Raw genomic sequence first — 20,289 nt, forward strand, 5'->3', positions numbered from 1 at the left:
TACCTAACCCAGCAGACCCGAGTCCCATTCAAGGGCCACCTCTCCTTCTGCCCCTTCCCCTCATCTCTCAGGGACCTTTGGAGCTCTCAGGGGAAAGGACACAGGTGAGTTTGCAGTGAGGGTCACAGGCAAGAGAACACGAGCCCCTGAGTGACGTCTGGAGGATGGCACGGAGGTGGCAGTGACGCACACAAGGCCCTGGGCCAGGACGTCTTCTGCAGAAAAGAGCCTTTCTGTTCCCGAATCAAGCTACCAGACTCCCCAGATTCTTAGCACCATCACATCCCAGGGAGGTCAACTCTCTGAAACTGGCTTAGTCTTCTAGGTGACAGCAATGTTTTTATCAAGTTTATTGATGTTTGGTTTGATCAGCTCTGAGGACAGAGGGTTTGCAGACATTTGCAACATGAGCCAGAAGAACCTGGTCCTGAAGTCCTGAGGGGTTTGTCCTGAGGGTGTTTGCTCTCCCACAGAATGTCAGTGGTCAGTCTGGGGGCCCAAGAAAGACCCTCATCCAGAGCAGCTGCTGCTCCTGAGAACTGGGCTCCTAAGGGTCTTTAGACACTAAAAAAGTTACTCTCCTGAATAAGATTTCTTTTGGGATAATGTGCAGGCTTTATCCCAAGGGATGGGCTGGAGCAGCAAGGTGAGGCAGCAGCCAGGACTGACTCCAGGATTCTCTCTGGCCCCCCAGCTCCCAGAACCTGGAGGGGGAGGGCAGGGCCCCAACCTGTGTGGTGGAAAGGGCATCTCCCCAACGGAGACAGAGACAGGGCAAGCTCTGGAGTGGCTTCCAGGAGGCAGAGCGCTGTCCTACAAGACACAGATGTTCCTCCCAGTTCCCCCAGAAGCTGCTCGGGTGAAGGCCGTGGGGCTGGCAGGCAGAGCTGTGCTGGCTGGAGAGGTGGGGCCGGTCCGAGTCCCCTGAGTTGCTCCTCCGCTCTCTCTCAGAAATGCTCCTCCTGGACAGTGGTGGGGGCTTTGTTGCTCTTGCTGTCCTCCTCCTCTTCCCCCTCCTGGGGTTTCTACAAGACAGACAAGGGGACAGCCCTTGGGGTGAAGAGGCAGGGACTCCTTGCTGGAGCATCTTCCTGCCCGTGCGTCTGGAATCTGGGGGGAAGACCAGAGTCCCAGGCACTCAGCATCCCCAACTGAACAAGGACGAGGACAGGGGCTCCGGTCACACATAGTGCTCCCCAGACACACACACCATCACGACAGGAGCAAAGGAGGAGCGAAAAGGTCAGCCTTCCAGGACACCACAGCCTCCAGGGACCATCTCACTGTGAGTGCCACTGAGCTCCGGTCACCCTCCTCCCCTTCTGACAGCCTTGCCCCACCTGGATGGACCCGCACGTGCCTGTGGAAGGGCCAGGTCTGCCCCCTTCTCAGGAGTGCTGACTACCCCCAGTCGGGGGCAGCCCCCAGGGGAGGAATACAGTTACCACGTGTGTGGAACAGACGCACAGGGAAGTGTTACAAAGACAGGATGCGGTATGGCTCACAGTATGTACATACTAATATAGCTCCCCAGAGAAGAGGAGGCTTGGGCTGTTTGCCATCAGAGTTCTTGGGGACGATGGCTCAGAATTAGAAGGTATTCAGGGTCACACTTGTTACCTGGATGGGATTAATATGCCCTGAAGATTATGCTCTGAGGCCTCTAAGTACTAACTGCCAACTTGGGCGTTTGTCTGCTGTTTCAGGAACACTTTGCTTCTTCCCTCAGGGGCTCATCTCGCTCCCAACAAGGCCTTGAGCACGGGCCGAGCCCCGCACAGCTCTGACCATCGAGGCTGGCGGAGCACACGCAGGCCACGTCAGCTGGACAAACGGCACTTCACCCGCCATGACCCCCAGGGCAGCCCATGGCAGAGGCAAAGCGGGAGATCAAGTGTCCGGTTCTCCATCTTGCTAACTTGTCGGCACCAGCTCGGCCTCAGCCCTGAGAAGCCCTCACTCAGGAGCCAGCAGCCGCCTTCAACCACTCACACCACCTCCTGTCTCTGACACACTCATGCACACACACCCGCCTCCTTCAGCACGACCACCTTGAAGTCACAACCAAACAAGGCTTATGTCTCTTATGGTGGAGAATCACCAACTGGAAGAAGATGCACACTGTCTTCCTCAAGATGACTCATGAGCCCCCAACCAGAAGTTCTGGCTCTTTCTGCCAATGACACACCTCACTGATCAGAAAGCGCAGCTCTGGCCCGATGCGCTCCCTGCTCTGTTGTCCCCTGGCGCTGAGGCTGAAGTCCTGGGACGGTTTGCAGGTCCCACCCACACCCGCCACCTCAGTGGGGAAATGATGGCTCCTTCACGATGCCCTCTGACAGCCCTGACTCCCCTGGGCCCAGCCCCACGTGACTCTGACTCCCGTCCCACCAGCCCCCCGGGTGTATCCAGGACAGCACCGTGAGCCTGCACCCACTGGCCTCCTGGCCTGACTCGCGCTGCTTCCCGCAGTCCACACGCACAGGACTGAGCCCTCACCGCCTGCTGGGTAACAAGCCTGGCCCACAGGGACAGGGATCTGCCTGGGAGACAGGGAAATGTGGGACAACCTAAGTAGCAAACAGGAGGAAACGGACGTGTGTACATGGAGACGTGGGGTCGGGGGGCAGTGGTGTAGAAAGGCTGTCAGACTCTCCTACGGAAACAAGCAGGGTAGAAAATCCAGCGTGCACAAGCACATTTCTGCATCCACAGAAAACGTTGGGAAATGACTCAAGTGTTACTAGGTTATCTCTGGGCACTAGGCCTACAGGCAACCTTTACTTTCCTCTGTTTGCTTTGCCCAGGGAAACACTGATTACAGAGTAAACACAGCAGAGTCTCATAGCGCTTGACACAATGCATCACATTTCAAATTGAAAGCTTTTCACCAGTAATCCATCCTGTTATCATAGGCACCTTTTCATAGGCTCACAATATAGTCACCAAAGTGTCCCAAATCACGTTTCCTCGTCTATGCCTCAGAGACAAGCCCATCTCTGGAGGGCTGATGCCACGCTTCTCACAGGCTCCTGAGGAGACTGCTCCTGTCTCAGGCGTTCCCTGTGTCCCCACTGAATGTCCTGTCCCAGGCATCTCCCCCTTCCCCTGCTACCTGCTGCCACCTGCCAACTCCAGAGTGTGAGATCAGAGGACAAACAAGCAAGCAGAGATGAGCAGCCATCTCTCAGCACACATCCGTAAAGCACTAAACGTACCTCTTTCAGGTACCATTTTTGCCTTCGATAACTGGCAAAGATTTTCAAAATGAGAAATTCTCAGGGTTGGCCTCATACACTGCTAGAGCAATGCACATTAGGAGTATCGATAGTGCCTTCTTTCTACACGACAGTCTGGGAACACATATCAAAGTCTTGACAACAGGCACAACCACTGATCCATTTCTCAGGACAATACAGTGCTTAAGAATATGCCCAAAGAGTCAGCTCCAGAACAGTAAACACAATATCATTTCTAACAACAATCAGAAAGACTCTTGGTGTTCCTGGACAGGAAAGTTGTCAATCAAATCATGTCTATCCATGTGCAGTTATTAGGACACTGTGACGTCAAGTACGTTGTAACAGACTAATGACCTGACAAAGCGCTTGCAGAAAGTACAGAAGCACACAGAACAAGAAAGCCTGCCGAACAACAAAAGTGCAAGATTCTACTTTTGTTTAAAAAATACATACATATATCTACACATATACATTATATGTGCACACAGACGTGGGAGTAAAAGCAAACATACAGAACCTCATCTCTAGGTGATGCTATTACAGGATGACTTTCAAATTTTGTACACTTTAAAACAAACAAAAAATAAAAAAATGTGTACACTTTGCTATATTTTAAATTTTTTCTACAAAGTATGTGTATTACCTCTGTAACAGGTTTTGGGTGTTTTGTTTTTTTAAGCAATATCGCACTGACTCCTGAGAGCTGAAATTCCTTTCATCCTGATTCAGATTTGATATCTAACACATTGGTTAAAGGATTTCCTGGTAGCTCCACCTGCAATGCAGGAGACCCCAGTTTGAGGCCTGGGTCGGGAAGATCCCCTGGAGAAGGGATAGGCTACCCACTCCAGTATTCTTGGGCTTCCCTGTTGGCTCAGATAGCAAAGAATCCTCCCCCAATGCAGGAGACCTGGATTCGATCCCTTCGTTGGGAAGATCCCCTGGAGGGCGTGGTAACCCACTCCAGTATCCTTGCCTGGAGACTCCCAATGGACAGAGGAGCCTGGCAGGCTACAGTCCATAGGGTCGCAAAGAGTCGGACACTTTGAAGTGACTTAGTCACAAAATGCTTAGTCACAAAGTTGGACACTTTGTGACTAAGCACAGCACAGCACGATGGTTAAAAGAGTTCCCGTCTTTCCCAATTAGGAAAGAAGGGAAATGCTCTTCTGTTCTCGATCTAATTCCTGGTCCTCTCCCCTTCCACCATGACCCACTCCTGCTTTCTGACTTGTACTTTTAGAGCCCTGCTGGTAACCCATTGGCTCTGGTCCCTCCCTGGCACCTCCTGAGGGCCTGCCACATGCCAGGAGACCCACTGCCCCGGGGCCACCACCGCTATGACAGGATGAAGGAGCCAGCCCCCCACGTTTCCTCTCTGTTCATGAACCCCAGGCTGAAAGGAGAGGAGCCAGGGCCTCGGGACTTGTCTCAGGACCCCGGGGTGGGTGTTGCTCCGCAGACTGTGACACAGGGCCCAGCGCTGGGGACCAGAGCAGGGAGGCCAGAAGCAGGGAAGGAAATGGCAGAAAAAACCAGAGAGGGCAGCAGAAAAGCGGGGCTAAGCCTCACGGAGGAAACCCTTTGTCCCCACGTGTGTGATGCTAAGCGGCTCTCACAAACCCCAGTCCCCTGGGCGCTCCCCCCGCGTCCCCCCAGTGCCACAGCCTCAGCAAAGTCTGTGCCCACGTCTCGGCCCAGCAGCCCCCACATACTCACAGTCTCGGGAGTTTCTTTGTTTGCATCCTGCCTCCGGAGATCTGCCTTGATGAATGCTGAGGTTCAAGGACACAGAAGAAAGGCAACAAGAAGTTATCTAGCAGAGCAATGGTCAAGCTCATCCATGAGAGGGAGCGCTTACTCTCCTAAGGGTCATGGGAATCCCACCTCCTTCAGACCTTCCAGGGATCTGGAGGTTCCACCAGCCAGCTTGACAGAGCCTGGGAACCACTGCTGTGCCAGACAGGAAGAAGCCAGTGATGACAGTGGCCTCCATGCATAGACCCCTGATATTTGCAGGGAGTTTGCACACAGTGCTCCAAGCCTCACAGCCATCTCCATTCTACAGATTAGGAAAGTGGGGCTCCAGAAGCTGGTCCACTTGCCCATGGTCAAAGAGCTATGGAGGTCACTGTCACAGTGCAGGGTTCCAACAAGGGTCTTTGGGGACCAAAACTGAAGCTCATTCCAACAAAATATGCTGCTGCCTGCCAAAGATACCTCCTCATGAGCCCTGTCGTCTGCCCTGCTGCACATGAGCCCCTTAGCTATATGATCAGTGAAGACATTGGGTGCCAAACTGCCAACAGCATAAACTCAGGCACAGTCAGAGCATCACATTGTCCTGAAGCGCTGACTCACCAGTGAGCACTGCCCCAAGGGTCAGGAAGACACACAAGAAGATGTTCCCAGGCGTGGTTCCATAGTTGTCGATAATCTGGCCCTGGGAGATGGTGAAGATGATCCCGAATACCTGCAAAGACATGGGGAAGACTGGAAACAGGGGCCCAGCCAAGCAGCCCACGGGGAGCTGAGCTGCCCTAATGCAGCGCCTGCACCTGCCGAGCCCGGCGGGGAACACAGACCCACGGCTCCGGTGCCACCACCCAACGAGAGGCCTACCTGGGCAGACACGTTGAGGAGGCCAGACGACATGCCTTCTGATTCCGGGTATGTCAGCTCCACGGCAAACTCAAACCCCAGTGGGAGGTAGCCAGTCATAAAGAATCTGAAGGCCAGATCACAGAAACAAGGTGATGGAGAAATTCTGGAGCAAAGAAGAAAGGGTGCCCAGCTCCTGCCCTACAACTCCTTTTTCTGTTTCTTCCCATCAAGACATGCCAGGCCCTTGAAAATCAGGCCACCCCCTAGGTGGTCATTATATACACACACGCTCACACACCCTCACGTATACCATCCATAGGAAAATAAACAAGAGGTGAAGCTGAGCAGAGATCCCTGTGGAAGCGGCACCATTTCCTATACTTTCTCATACAACAGGTCTAGAAAATTCCAGCTCTGATCTCTTACAACTGCACCACACTTCCTGGTGCTTTCACATCTGTTAATCCTCTCCTTCTTTTCAAAAACTCCACAAGGGAGGCCACTCATCTGCAATTACGGATGAAGACACTGAGCCTCAGAGTGAGTAGGCCGGTGCCTACAATCTAATAAACAGCAACAGTGAGCTCAGGACCCACCCTTTCTGATCCCCAGGCCTGTGTACTTACTGTGACCCCATGTTGTCCCAGGCAGAGCTCACAAAGACGCTAAACATTTCCTAGCCTCCCAGAGATTTATGAAGGACATAATCCATCCCAACAGCATGGATGGGCCTGGGTGCTCCAGGCAGCCTCTTGAGGTCTTATAAGTGAACATGACCTCTGGCCATTTCCACGTTTACAGAAGTCAATGAGAGGTGGCAGATCCCTATTGCATCCTAGGATGTCAGTAGGTCTTGGAAGCATGAATGGTGCTTTCCAGTTAAGTAGGTTTGAAGTACAACTTACCCCATTGCGCCAGCCGTGATGAACACTACCCACAGGTGTCCCAGGTTCAAGGTAGATGTGTAAACCACCATGCCCACCAGAGTCATGATATAGACCACCAAAGTTGTCTCCCTACAAGCAGAGGCAATGAAGTTGAGTCATAAACTGCAGACTTTAACAGGATATTTTCCTTTCCTTCCTTCCTCTTGTCCTCCATCCCACTTCCTATCTACTGGGCAATTGCTGAGTGCTGAGCAAGCCCACGTCTGTGTGCTATTTACTCTCATAGAATTTTCTGTCCATGAGGTTGATGGACACCGGACCAGTGATCACACTGTGCTCAGAGTTACAAAGGGTCAGACCAGGACAGTGTGAAGCCATCTTGTAGCATGTGTGTTCTCCTGCAGAAACGTCTCAGTGAGTAAACACTGCACCTGGACTGGCTGCATCCTACCCACAAGCAGGGACACAGCCCTTTCCTTTTCTCCTTCCTCCAGAAGAAAAAAAAAGGGGGGGGCACACATCAGCTGTGGTCAGGTGTCAGTGGCACACAGACAACCCCAGAAGCCCATTCTGCTAGTCTGCATTGCCCCCCGACCCCAGGACAGTGCCAGGCAGGGCCCGTCGTCTCCAAGTCCTTCCTCTTGCCACCTGCACACGTGCAGCACAGCTTTCCCCGCTGAATCTGAACTCCTCCACTCCTGACAGTGTGGCTGAGAGAACATTCCCCAGCCCTGAACGAGCCCTTGACTCCAAAGCCCAAGGGAGAAAGCTGCGCCCCCTGCCGGGTGCATGTCCCTCTGCTGGTCCCTCAGAAGGCCCATCAGTGCTGGCTTCTGCTTCGGGCTCACCCTGCTCGTGCCCCTCCACGCACCTCTCCCCCAGGTTGCCCCTCAGGACTGCTGTGGCCCTGACTCCTGCACTGGGACCGGCCCCTCTCCCTGTCCTCCTGACTGAGGTCAGGGACCCACAAGGCACCTGCTTGTGCACTCTGGCCACGAGCATCAGGACTCAGACCACGAAAGCTCAGAGCCTTCCCTCATCTCTGCTGAAGCCAGAAACACGGTGGGGCCGGCTGTGTATACTGTGCTTACATCAGACTGATACTGCAGTGATTGGATGCCAGAGATTCTCTTAGGCACTTTACATATATTTAGTATTTCATTAACCCTTACAAAAGCCCTACAGGAAAAGTATGACTGATTTAAGAAAACTGAAATCATATCAAGCATCTTTTCTAATCACAAAACTGAGGTTAGAAATTAACTATGAGAATGGCTGATTCATCTTGATGTTTGAAAGAAAACAACAAAATTCTATAAAGCAATTATCCTTCAATTAAAAAATAAGCAAATGTTTTTAATGTAAAAAGGAATTTTAAAATATTTTAAAAATCAACAATGAGAAAAAAAACTACAAAAAACACAAAAACATGGAGGCTAAACAATTATCTACCAAGCACCCACTAGGTCACTGAAGAAATCAAAGTAGAAATAAAAAAAAAAAAAAAAGAACACCTGGAAACAAATTAACAAAAACACAATACAAACTATACCGGGTACAAGAAAAGCAGTTCCAAGAGGCAAGTTTTTAGTGACACTAGCGTATCTCAGGACACAAGAAAAATCTTTAAACCGTGTAATCCAAGGCAGTCGGCATATTCAAAGCAACTCCTGTCAGAACACTAATGGCACCTTTGCAGAATTAGAACCAATAATCCTAAAATTTGTATGGAAATACAAAAGACTCCATATAGCCAAAGCAATCTTGAGAAAGTATAAAACAAGAGGCATCAGTTCTTCCAGATTTCAAAGTGTACTCCAAAGCTATTGTAATCAAACCAGTATGGTATTGGCACAAAACAGACACATAGATCAATGGATCTGAATAGTGACTCAAAAATAAACCCACATTTTTGTGAACAATTACCCTATGATGAAAGAGGCAAGAACATACAATGGGGAAAAGACAGACTCTTCAATAAGTGGTGTTGGGAAAATTGGACAGCTATATACAAAAGAATCAAACTCAGCTGCTATCTCACGCTATGCAGAAAAACAAACTCAAAATGGATTAAAGACTTAAATTTAAGATTGAAACCACAAAAATTCTAGAATAAATTTATAGGCAGTACACTGACATCAGTCCTAGTAATTTCTGGGGGGTGGGGGTGGGGGGCGGGAAATGTCTCCTCAGGCAAGGGAACCAAAAGCAAAAACAAATAGGACTACATCAAACTGGAAAGCTTTAGCACAGGAAAGGAAACTACCAACAAAATTAAAAGGCCATCTATTGCATGGGAGAAGATGTATCTATAAGGAGTTAATATCCAAGATATACAAAGATTTAATAGAACTCAACATCAAAAGGAAAAAAAAAAACCAACTGAAAAGTGGGCATAGGATCTGTGCAGACATTCTTCCAAAGAAGACACACAGATGGCCGAGAAGCACGCGGAAAAGAGGCATGTGAACTGCTGGTGGGCACTGCAAATTGGCGCAGCCACTACAGAAAACAGTCTGCTGCTGCTGCTGCTGAGTCACGTCAGTCGTGTCAGACTCTGTGGGACCTCATAGACGGCAGCCCACCAGGCTCCCCTGTCCCTGGGATTCTCCAGGCAAGAACACTGGAGTGGGTTGCCATTTCCTTCTCCAATGCATGAAAGTGAAAAGTGAAAGGGAAGTCGCTCAGTTGTGTCCGACTCTTCGCGACCCCATAGACTGCAGCCCACCAGGCTCCTCCGCCCATGGGATTTGCCAGGCAAGAATACTGGAGTGGGATGCCATTGCCTTCTCTGCGATGAAAACAGTATTGAGATTTCTAAAAATAAGATTCAAAATAGAACACCCCGGGGCTTCCCTGCTGGCTCAGTGGTAAAGAATCTACGAGCGAATGCAGGAGACATGAGTTTGATCCCTGGTCTGGGAAGATCCCACGTGGGGCAGAGAAAGTAGGCCTGTGCACCACATTGATGGAGCCTGAACTCTAGAACGGAAACTACTGAAGCCCAGGCACTCTAGAGACTGTGCTCCACCACAAGAGAAACCACTGCAGTGACAAGCCCATGCACCACAACTGGAGAACAGACTGCAAAACAACAAAGATCCAGCTCAGCCAAAAGTAAATGAAATTATATGCATATATATGAAAAACCAGAACACTCGGATGACCCAGCGATTCCACTCCTGAGCATTTATCCCAAGAAAATGAAAACACTAATTCAAAACAATATATGTACCCCTATGTTCATTGTAATATTATATACAAAAGCCAAGATACAGAGGCAATCTAAGTGCCCATCAATAGATAAATGGATTAAAAAGATGTGGTATGCACGCATATGTATTTCAGCCATAAAAAGGAATGAACTCTTCCCGTTTGCAGTGACATGCATAGACACAAATGATCTTAGGCTAAGTGAAATAAGTTAGAGAAATACAAACACTATATGATTTCTATGACTTTGCTATGCAGAGTCTAAAAAACAAAACAACCGAACAGACATTAAGTCAGAAACAGACACATAGATACAGAGAGCACACAGATGGCTGCCAGAGGGAGAGGGAGGAGAGACGAAAGAAACATGTGAAAGAGATTAAGAGGTACAAACGTACAGTTGGAAAACAGATGAATCAAAGGGATGAAATGCACAGGGTGGGAAATACAGTCAATGAGTAATAAAATCCTGGTATGGTAACAGACCATAACCAGACTCAACTTAGGGGTCATTTTGAAATTCCTAGAAAATACTGAATCATTATGTTGTGTTAAGGAACTAACCTACTAGTGTAGTAGGTCAATAATATGTCAAAAACCAAACAAGCATGCAAACTCCTTATTTGTAAGGCCTCCCCAGACAGCCATTTAGCTTTTTTGCATTTCTTTTCCATGGGAAACTAGTCAATCTAATCACACTAGGAACACAGCCTTGTCTAACTCAATGAAACCAAGCCATGCCCGCAGGGCAACCCAAGATGGGCGGGTCATGGTGGAGAGGTCTGACAGAATGTGGTCCACTGGAGAAGGGAATGGCAAGCCACTTCAGTATTCTTGCCTTGAGAACCCCATGAACAGTATGAAAAGGCAAAATGATAGGATACTGAAAGAGGAACTCCTCAGGTCAGTAGGTGCCCAATATGCTACTGGAGATCAGTGGAGAAATAACTCCAGAAAGAATGAAGGGATGAACCCAAAGCAAAAACAATACCCAGCTGTGGATGTGACTGGTGATAGAAGCAAGGTCCGATGCTGTAAAGAGCAACATTGCATAGGAACCTGGAATGTCAGGTCCATGAATCAAGGCAAATTGGAAGTCGTCAAACAAGAGATGGCAAGGGTGAACATCAACATTCTAGGAATCAGTGAACTAAAATGGACTGGATTGGGTGATTTTAACTCAGATGACCATTATATCTACTACTGCAGGCAGGAATCCCTCAGAAGAAATGGAGTAGCCATCATGGTCAACGAAAGAGTCTGAAATGCAGTATTTGGATGCAATCTCAAAAACAACAGAATGATCTCTGTTCATCTCCAAGGCAAACCATTCAATATCAGGTTATCCAAGTCTATGCCCCAACCAGTAACGCTGAAGAAACTGAAGTTGAATGGTTTTATGAAGACCTACAAGACCCTTTAGAACTAACACCCCAAAAGATGTTCTTTTCATTATAAGGGACTGGAATGCAAAAGTAGGAAGTCAAGAAACACCTGGAGTAACAGGCAAATTTGGCCTTGAAATGTGGAATGAAGCAGGGCAAAGACTAATAGAGTTTTGCCAAGAGAATGCACTGGTCATAGCAAACACAGTCTTCCAACAACACAAGAGAAGACTCTACACCTGGACATCACCAGATGGTCAACACCGAATTCAGATTGATTATATTCTTTGCAGCCAAAGATGGAGAAGCTCTACACAGTCAACAAAAATAAGACCAGGAGCTGACTGTGGCTCAGATCATGAACTTCTCATTACCAAATTCAGACTCAAATTGAAGAAAGTAGGGGAAACTGTTAGACCATTCAGGTATGACCTAAATCAAATCCCTTATGATTATACAGTGGAAGTGAGAAATAGATTTAAGGGCCTAGATCTGATAGATAGAGTGCCTGATGAATTATGGATGGAGGTTCATGACATCATATAGGAGACAGGGATCAAGACCATCCCCATGGAAAAGAAATGCAAAAAAGCAAAATGGCTGTCTAGCGAGGCCTTACAAATAGCTGTGAAAAGAAGAGAGGTGAAAAGCAAAGGAGAAAAGGAAAGATATAAGCATCTGAATGCTGAGTTCCAGAGAATAGCAAGAAGAGATAAGAAAGCCTTCTTCAGCAATCAATGCAAAGAAATAGAAGAAAAGAACAGAATGGGAAAGACTAGAGATCTCTTCAAGAAAATTAGAGATACCAAGGGAACAGTTCATGTAAAGATGGGCTCGATAAAGGACAGAAATGGTATGGACCTAACAGAAGCAGAAGATATTAAGAAGAGGTGGCAAGAATACACAGAAGAATTGTACAAAAAAAGATCTTCACGACCCAGATAATCATGATGGGATGATCACTAATCTAGAGCGAGATATTCTGGAATGTGAAGTCAAGTAGGCCTTAGAAAGCATCACTACGAACAAAGCTAGTGGAGGTGATGGAATTCCAGTGGAGCTCTCTCAAATCCTGAAAGATGATGCTGTGAAAGTACTGCACTCAATATGCCAGCAAATTTGGAAAACTCAGCAGTGGCCACAGGACTGGAAAAGGTCCGTTTTCATTCCAATTCTAAAGAAAGGCGATGCCAAAGAATGCTCAAACTACCGCACAATTGAACTCATCTCACATGCTAGTAAAGTAATTCTCAAAGTTCTCCAAGCGAGGCTTCAGCAATACGTGAACCATAAACTTCCAGATGTTCAAGCTGGTTTTAGAAAAGGCAGAGAAACAAGAGATCAAATTGCCAACACCCGCTGGATCATGGAAAAAGCAACAGAGTTCCAGAAAAACATCTATTTCTGCCTTATTGACTATGCCAAAGTCTTTGACTGTGTGGATCACAATAAACTGTGGAAAATTCTTCAAGAGATGGGAATACCAGACCACCTGACTTGCCTCTTGAGAAATCTGTATGCAGGTCAGGAAGCAGCAGTTAGAACTGGACATGGAACAGCAGACTGGTTCCAAATAGGAAAAGGAGTACGTCAAGGCTGTATATTGTCATCCTGCTTATTTAACTTCTATGTAGAGTACATCATGAGAAACTCTGGGCTGGAAGAAACAAGCTGGAATCAAGATTGCTGGGAGAAATATCAATCACCTCAGATATGCAGATGACACCACCCTTATGGCAGAAAGTGAAGAGGAACTAAAAGGCCTCTTGAGGAAAGTGAGGATGGAGAGTGAAAAAGCTGGCCTAAAGCTCAACATTCAGAAAACGAAGATCATGGCATCCAGTCCCATCACTTCATGGGAAATAGATGGGGAAACAGTTTAAATAGTGTCAGACTTTATTTTGGGGGGCTCCAAAATCACTGCAGATGGTGACTGCAGCCATGAAATTAAAAGACGCTTACTCCTTGGAAGAAAAGTTATGACCAACCTAGATAGTATATTCAAAAGCAAAGACATTACTTTGCTGACTAAGGTCCGTCTAGTCAAGGCTATGGTCTTTCCTGTGGTCATGTATGGATGTGAGAGTTGGACTGTGAAGAAGGCTGAGAGCCAAAGAATTGATGCTTTTGAACTGTGGTGTTGGAGAAGACTCTTGAGAGTCCCTTGGACTGCAAGGAGATCCAACCAGTCCATTCTGAAGGAGATCAGCCCTGGGTGTTCTTTGGAAGGAATGATGCTAAAGCTTAAACTCCAGTACTTTGGCCACCTCATGCGAAGAGTTGACTCATTGGAAAAGACTCTGATGCTGGGAGGGATTGGGGGCAGGAGAAGGGGACGACCGAGGTTGAGATGGCTGGCTGGCATCATGGACTCAATGGACGTGAGTCTGAGTGAACACCGGGAGTTGGTGATGGACAGGGAGGCCCGGCATGCTGCAATTCATGGGGTCGCAAAGAGTCGGACACGACTGAGCGACTGAACTGCACTGAACTGAAAGGTCCTCATCATGAAATTTTTTCTATTTCTTTAATTTTGTATCCATACATGATGATGGATGTTCACTAAACTATTTGCAATGTCGATTTCATGATGTATGTAAATTAAACCATATGCTGTACATAGATACAGTTTAAGTCCATTATATCTCAATAAAACTGGTAGGAAAAAAGAAGCATATGAATATCTCCAATACGACAAATGTGGAAACTGAGCTCAGACCAGTCAAGTTACTTGTCCAAAGTCACCCACTAGGTAAATGCAAGATTAGAAACCCTGCTCTCTCCGCTCCCACACACAGGAATACTAACACACGATGTGGGCTCAGTTCAGTTCAGTTCAGTTCAGTTCAGTCGCTCAGTTGTGTCCGACTCTTTGTGACCCCATGAATCCCAGCACGCCAGGCCTCCCTGTCCATCACCAGCTCCTGGGGTTCACTCAGATTCATGTCCATCAAGTCCGTTATGCCATCCAGCCATCTCATCCTCGGTTATCCCCTTCTCCTCCTGCCCCCAATCCCTCCCAGCATCAGAGTCTTTTCCAATGAGTCAACTCTTCGCATGAGGTGGCCAAACCTCTTCGGAAATGAGCAACAGCCTCTGAAGGACACCTCTCCCTCCTGGGTCTTCAGAGCAGCTGCTGAGGTCAGAGGGCCTTCATCTCTTCTCGCCCTGCTCCCTGCATCCAGGCCCTCCTGCTGCAGAACCCAGCCCCATGGACACCCATCTCCCTTGCTGACCACACAAGCTCACCTTTTGCCATTTATTTCTTTACACACAGCTTCTTCTTAAACCACTGCTGCTGCTGCTAAGTCGCTTCAGTCATGTACGACTCTGTGCGACCCCATAGATGGCAGCCTACCAGGCTCCTCAGTCCCTGGGATTGTCCAGGCAAGAACACTGGAGTGGGTTGCCATGTCCTTCTCCAATGCATGAGAGTGAAGAGTGAAAGGGAAGTCGCTCAGTCGTGTCCGACTCTTAGCGACCAGAATGGACTGCAGCCTATCAGACTCCTCCACCCATGGGATTTTCCAGGCAAGAGTACTGGAGTGGGTCACCATTGCCTTCTCCATCTTAAACCACTAGCCTGTCTGCAAAACTATCTGTAGCCTCAGCCAGACATAAATGGACCTGACCATCCAATTTCCTGTCTCCAAACCAAAGGGGACACATCTGGGATCCTCAGGGAGAAGGAACAGGCACCAAAATGCCCAGAAGACAGAGCTCCCCCACCCTTTCTATGCCCAAGTAGTGGAGCAGAAAGAAGAATGTCCATGCTGATTGCAGGATGCAGACATCAAATGCCACTAGGAACTGTGTCAGCTAGACTCTGCAGTGTCCAGTCCTTACTACTTGAAGCAAGCAATTGGCATATGGCAGAAACGAGGCAGTAGCCCAGCTCCACCAGAGGTAATTAGATCCAGCCGGGCTCCTCCTTTTGTCCAGCCAGGCAGCCACATCCCCAGGGAGGGCCTCAATTGGCCTTTGATGAGGGCAGCCAGAGGGAGCCCTGGTCGGACCACAGCCTCACAGAAGCGGGTTTGTGTGCAGAGAACAGGTCTGCCGTTGTCTGTCGCCTCCAGACACTGGGAACTTTGGAGGCCTTGACAAAGCAGCCCAGAATACTCCCCTGCCCAGCGCAGGACAGCCCAGGCAGCTGCCTCACTGAGCAGCATTAACTGAGCACCCAGTGGATGTGGAGCCCGGGACAGACACAAGTTGAGCCTCTGTTTTCAGAGCACTTTCTCCAAGGTTGGCGACTGAATCAAGGCATCTGGGTTGATTTCTAAATGCAGACTCCCCTACTGAATTGATATCCATGAGGAATGGGGCCCAGGGATCTGTATTTTTAGTAAGCATCCTGGATTAGCCTGCAATCCACTAAAATCTTAGTGGCTCTTAGAAATGCACTAGGCAATCGGGACTAAACCATATCACAATATTTACCAATGACATGGAAGCAACTGCAAGCTAATACACTGAAAATTGTTGGAAGCACAGAGCACCCTGGTCAACCCCAGGGGGTCCATGAGCAAGCCATGGGAATTTGGCAATGGAACCACCTCCTTATCCCCAGAGAAGATACATCTGAACTGCCTCCTTGACCACTCAGACCCCAGCTGCTGCAATCACATCCTTGCAGCCACGTTCCTAATGAACATGTCATTTCAAAACATGGGTCTCCAATTCAGTCCAAGCGGAAGAGTCACTTACTTGTAGGTTTTTGTCCTATCCAGCCAGATGCCTGAGATCACAGCCCCAAGCATTCCTGCAAGGACGATGGTCAGGCCGATTCTTCCAGCATTCACTTCTTCCCCCTGGGGAAACCATAGCCCCAAGGATCACTCAAGGATGGAACAAGACATCTGATGGGGTGCAGTCACCAGGAGGCAAAGGGGTAAAGGCAAGTAACTGGAGTGCCACTGCAGCCAATTTTCAGAAAGCAGCAGAACAAGACAAGCTGTAAAAAGCTGCCAGTAATTCTAGGGGAGGAAATCCTAGAATAATTGCTCCTCCTAATATAATATAATATAACCCTGGGTGTGGGTGCATGATACTGGATGCTGGGGGAAAACAAATTCTATCCTTAGAAACCACTTTTAGGTAGATTTTTCAAAAACATAATCCTCATAGGAACCCTTTATCGTTATTCCCATTTCACAGATGGAAAAACTGAAATATGTATATCCAAACATTTCATACTTAAGCTTTTTTTTTTCCCAGTTATCACTGTTTTAGAGGTAAGACGACATTACATATGTTTGTGTGTTTATTAAGAGCCAGACACCATGCTGAGGATTTTATATCATCATTTCATTTAATTCTCCTGATTGCCCACCAGGAGGTTAAGAATCAATACTCCCCATTTTACAGATGAAGATATCAAGGCACACTGAAATTAGCCTACCAGCTGAAGGTCATGAGGCCTTTATTAAGTGCAGAGGAAGGATTTAAACTCAGACCTGTCAACCTCCAACACTGGAACACTCACGCACCCATGGTGGCCCACCGTTCCCAAGCTGAGACCCTTGACCTTCCGAAAGAGGATTGGGCCTGACATCCCAACTCCAGGATACTCAGTGTCCAGTTCCCAGTATTTAATCCTCCCTAGTTCTGGAGACATTTGCAACCTGTTTTCCGTTGAGCAACTAAGACTTTAAAATTAAATCTTGCCCACATTTCACAACTTAATTGATTTCATAGGTGATTCTATGTGTATATACGTTTACCTACTAAGTTGCCAGGCACTATGCTATTTACACATATAAATCTTATGCTCTACTAATTCTAAAATCAGTCTTTTAAAAATATAAAATTAAATTAATCTTTCAATAAATAACTAGACTTCTTTTGCAGAAAAGAGAATGAGAGCTCAGTGATGCTAACCAGCTCTCACACCACTGAGAACCACCAGACCTGGGGCTAAGACCGCCTCCCTCCAAATCCTGGAGCTCACACCACACCACCTCCCCAGCGCCTGCCCAGACACTAGAAACCTCCTCCTCTCTGGGACTGGTCAGCTTAGGGAATGCCCTTACCGGGTAGTGGGAGATCACCATGCGAGTCAGCAGAGTGGACAAGGCATAAAAAGCACCAGCGTTCAGACCTGAAGGAAGCAGGGGAAACAGAGCATTAGGGTCGCTGTCCTGGGGGGCCATTGCTGGCTCTCCCTCCAGTGGTGAGAGAAGGACATTCTCATCCTTGTTGCCGCTGAAGGTGGTGACCTCAGAGAAGAAGAAATACTCCAGAACAACCCAAGGTAACCATTTTAACCTCTTTGTAGCCACACACCATTGCACTCTCATCCCTTTATCCTGTCCTAAAAACACAGTCTCCAGGAAGTACACATTACTCCTAGGTCAGATCCATCTACGTCCCTCTTAAGCGCCGGCCTGGCCTAAGGGCTCAGTGAAACTACTGGACACCTTCCACCTCCTCCTGATGACCTATGCCCCCTCCAGAATGCTCCAGACCTCTGACCCCTGACAACACTCCCATTCTCACCTGTTTTCACATCTCTCCAACTTCTCTTCTCAGATTCAACACCACACAAAGTCTTATATTTGAAACCAGAAAGGACCCTAAAGAACATTTAGATGACGCTCCTAATTCATCAATTTATCCAACAAATAAATGGAATACTTAGAACATTCTGTAAGAATCAATTTCTTCAGAGGATGAAGTCATTTTGTTCAAAGCCGTACAGTGACTTCATAGCTAATATGAGACTAAAAATGAATCCAAAGGAGAAGGATCTCCTGCCCTCCTTTCATAATAACAATAACGGTGATGATGGTGGCGGCGATGGTGGTGATGTTATGACGACGACGGTGGTGATGGTGGGAGTGTGGTGATGGCGATGGGCATGGTGACGATGGTGAAATGGTGGTGATGCTGGTGAGGCTCACACGACCACCACTGGCACACCTGGCACTGGGTCCACTAAAAAGGACGTAAGACGGGACACAGTGCCCAGGCAGGGCAGCCTCAGGAATCGATGGTGATGCTGCTGGCGCTGATGGCAACAGCACACTCTTCTGTGCTAGACACTTCTCCAAACAACTTACCGTCCTCATAACAATCCCAGAAAGTAGCTAACATATCCTCATTCCCATTTTATAGATAAGGAAAATGCACACACATTTAAAAAAGAAATACAGAGGTCATTCTAGAAGACCCACCAGGGACCTTTTAAACTTCAGCTAAGTTTGAGGCTCACATGACTGCCACTGGCACACCTGGCATTAGGTCCATTTAGAAGGACGTAAGACAGGACACGGTACCCAGGGACGGCAGCCTCGGGCGCCCCTCTTCACTGGAGCGGGTCCACAGGACCCCAGGCCACAGAGCCACTCAGAAGCCATTCTCTTTCGCTCCCAAACTGATGGCTCAGTGCAGGGAAACGTGGGCATGGCCCCCACCCTGCCTCAACCCCTCCCAGGAGCCGCTATTGTTTGTAACTCATGCACAGGCATAGTTGCCAGGATCCCCATAAAGGACAGGCCAGTGGAGAGAGTCGCTGTGCTCAGAGAAGGACAACGAAGGGCCTCCCAACAAGGGTGAGTAGATCGCCCAGCCCACTTGCAGTTATTTTCATCAGAAGTAAAGCCACCTAACCGCAGTTGGCTTCCTTTCTTGATCATGTTCCCAGAGGAATGAGATACCAAGTTAAGCAAAGGTCACTTTCTCCTGCAAAATGGAGGGGTTTGGTTTGCCCTCCACACCATCACATGGGTGGTAATGTCAGGGGAAGCACACTGATTGAAACCGCCCACCCTGGCCAGGCACCATAGTAACCAATTGCATGGGTTGTTTTATGACAGGAGGTCCTGGTAAGGAATATGGAACTAATAAGCCACCAACCAGAAGAGTTCAGGAAAGGTCGAAAGGAGACACTGCGTGTCCGTCCACTTCCCAGAATCCATCTTGGCTGAGCAATGCGTGCGCCACCAGGAAAGACTCTGAATTAGAATGACTGGCCAAAGACCACCCGGAAACTAACGCCATCACCATAAAACCCGAGACTGCGAGCCATGCAGCAGAGCAGTTCTCCTGGGTTCCCTTACCCTGCTGCTCTCCACCCGGGTGCCCTTTCCCAATAAAATCTCTTGCTTTGTCAGTATATGTGTCTCCTCAGACAATTCATTTCCGAGTGTTAGACAGGAGCCCAGTTCGGACCCTGGAAGGGGTCCCCCTTCCTGCAACAGTAAAAGGCAGGGCTGCATTCGAACCCAGACTGTAGGGTGCCAGGTCTTCTATCTTAAACACTCGATTTTATATCCTTACGGAACTGATCCTCAAGGATTCCCCCAGCTCAGCTCACTGGTTGTTTCATGCCCAGACTCTCCGAGCAGGTCACATCAGGGATGCAACAAGGCTGAGCTCAGTGCCACAGTCAGCGCCCCAGACATGTCATCAAATATCAATACAGCTGCCAAACTCAGGCTCTCAGCAACTTCTTAAATAACAAGCACACCTACACCTCACCTTCTTACCACACACCCAGCCACTTGGAAATTCCATTCCCAGGTCAAGAGAACCTACAAGGAGACACATTCCTGAAATGGCGGGAGGGGGGTGGGTGGGTGGGGTGGGGTTGTGCAAGGAGGATGAAACCAGCCCCCTTCCTGCCCCTCAGTTTAACAAGGCCAGGGGGCAGGGCATACGCCAGGTCAAGTTCAGCTTGGGCCCACCTGGGCTGAACAAGGAGGGCAGAATCCCCAGGCAACTGAGAAGTTATCCAAGAGGACCGGGAGCAAAAAACTCTAAACACCAGCACTTTTGTGACCCAAACACAGATACACACACAGTGCAGAGGGGCTGATCCAGGAGGGCAAGCAGCTTTGTGAGGCTCAAAGGTTTAGGAAAATCTCTTCCAGATCAACAACCCCCAGAGCTTGTTAGAGATGCAAATTTTGACCCCACCCAGACCTCCTGCTGTAGAAACTGGGAGTGGGGCTT

At 48.4% G+C, this 20,289-nt stretch overlaps 1 protein-coding gene across 1 annotated transcript in view; it reads right to left on the bottom strand.

Moving 5' to 3' along the window:
- Nucleotides 1-372: 372 nt before the first annotated feature.
- LOC138072929 (heme transporter FLVCR2) overlaps nucleotides 373-20,289 on the bottom strand; it is a 59,920-nt gene continuing 40,003 nt past the window's right edge. The window contains exons 4-10 of the mRNA XM_068964261.1: nucleotides 17,367-17,434; nucleotides 16,042-16,145; nucleotides 6,752-6,862; nucleotides 5,865-5,970; nucleotides 5,604-5,715; nucleotides 4,962-5,017; nucleotides 373-1,025 (exon numbers count right to left, since the gene is read on the bottom strand). Coding sequence (XP_068820362.1) covers nucleotides 948-1,025; nucleotides 4,962-5,017; nucleotides 5,604-5,715; nucleotides 5,865-5,970; nucleotides 6,752-6,862; nucleotides 16,042-16,145; nucleotides 17,367-17,434 — 635 coding nt within the window. The 3' untranslated portion in view covers nucleotides 373-947. The remainder of the gene's footprint in view (nucleotides 1,026-4,961; nucleotides 5,018-5,603; nucleotides 5,716-5,864; nucleotides 5,971-6,751; nucleotides 6,863-16,041; nucleotides 16,146-17,366; nucleotides 17,435-20,289) is intronic.

The sequence above is a fragment of the Capricornis sumatraensis genome, chromosome 2, assembly GCF_032405125.1.
Source record: "Capricornis sumatraensis isolate serow.1 chromosome 2, serow.2, whole genome shotgun sequence".
In the NCBI taxonomy this organism is placed as follows: Eukaryota; Metazoa; Chordata; class Mammalia; order Artiodactyla; family Bovidae; genus Capricornis; species Capricornis sumatraensis.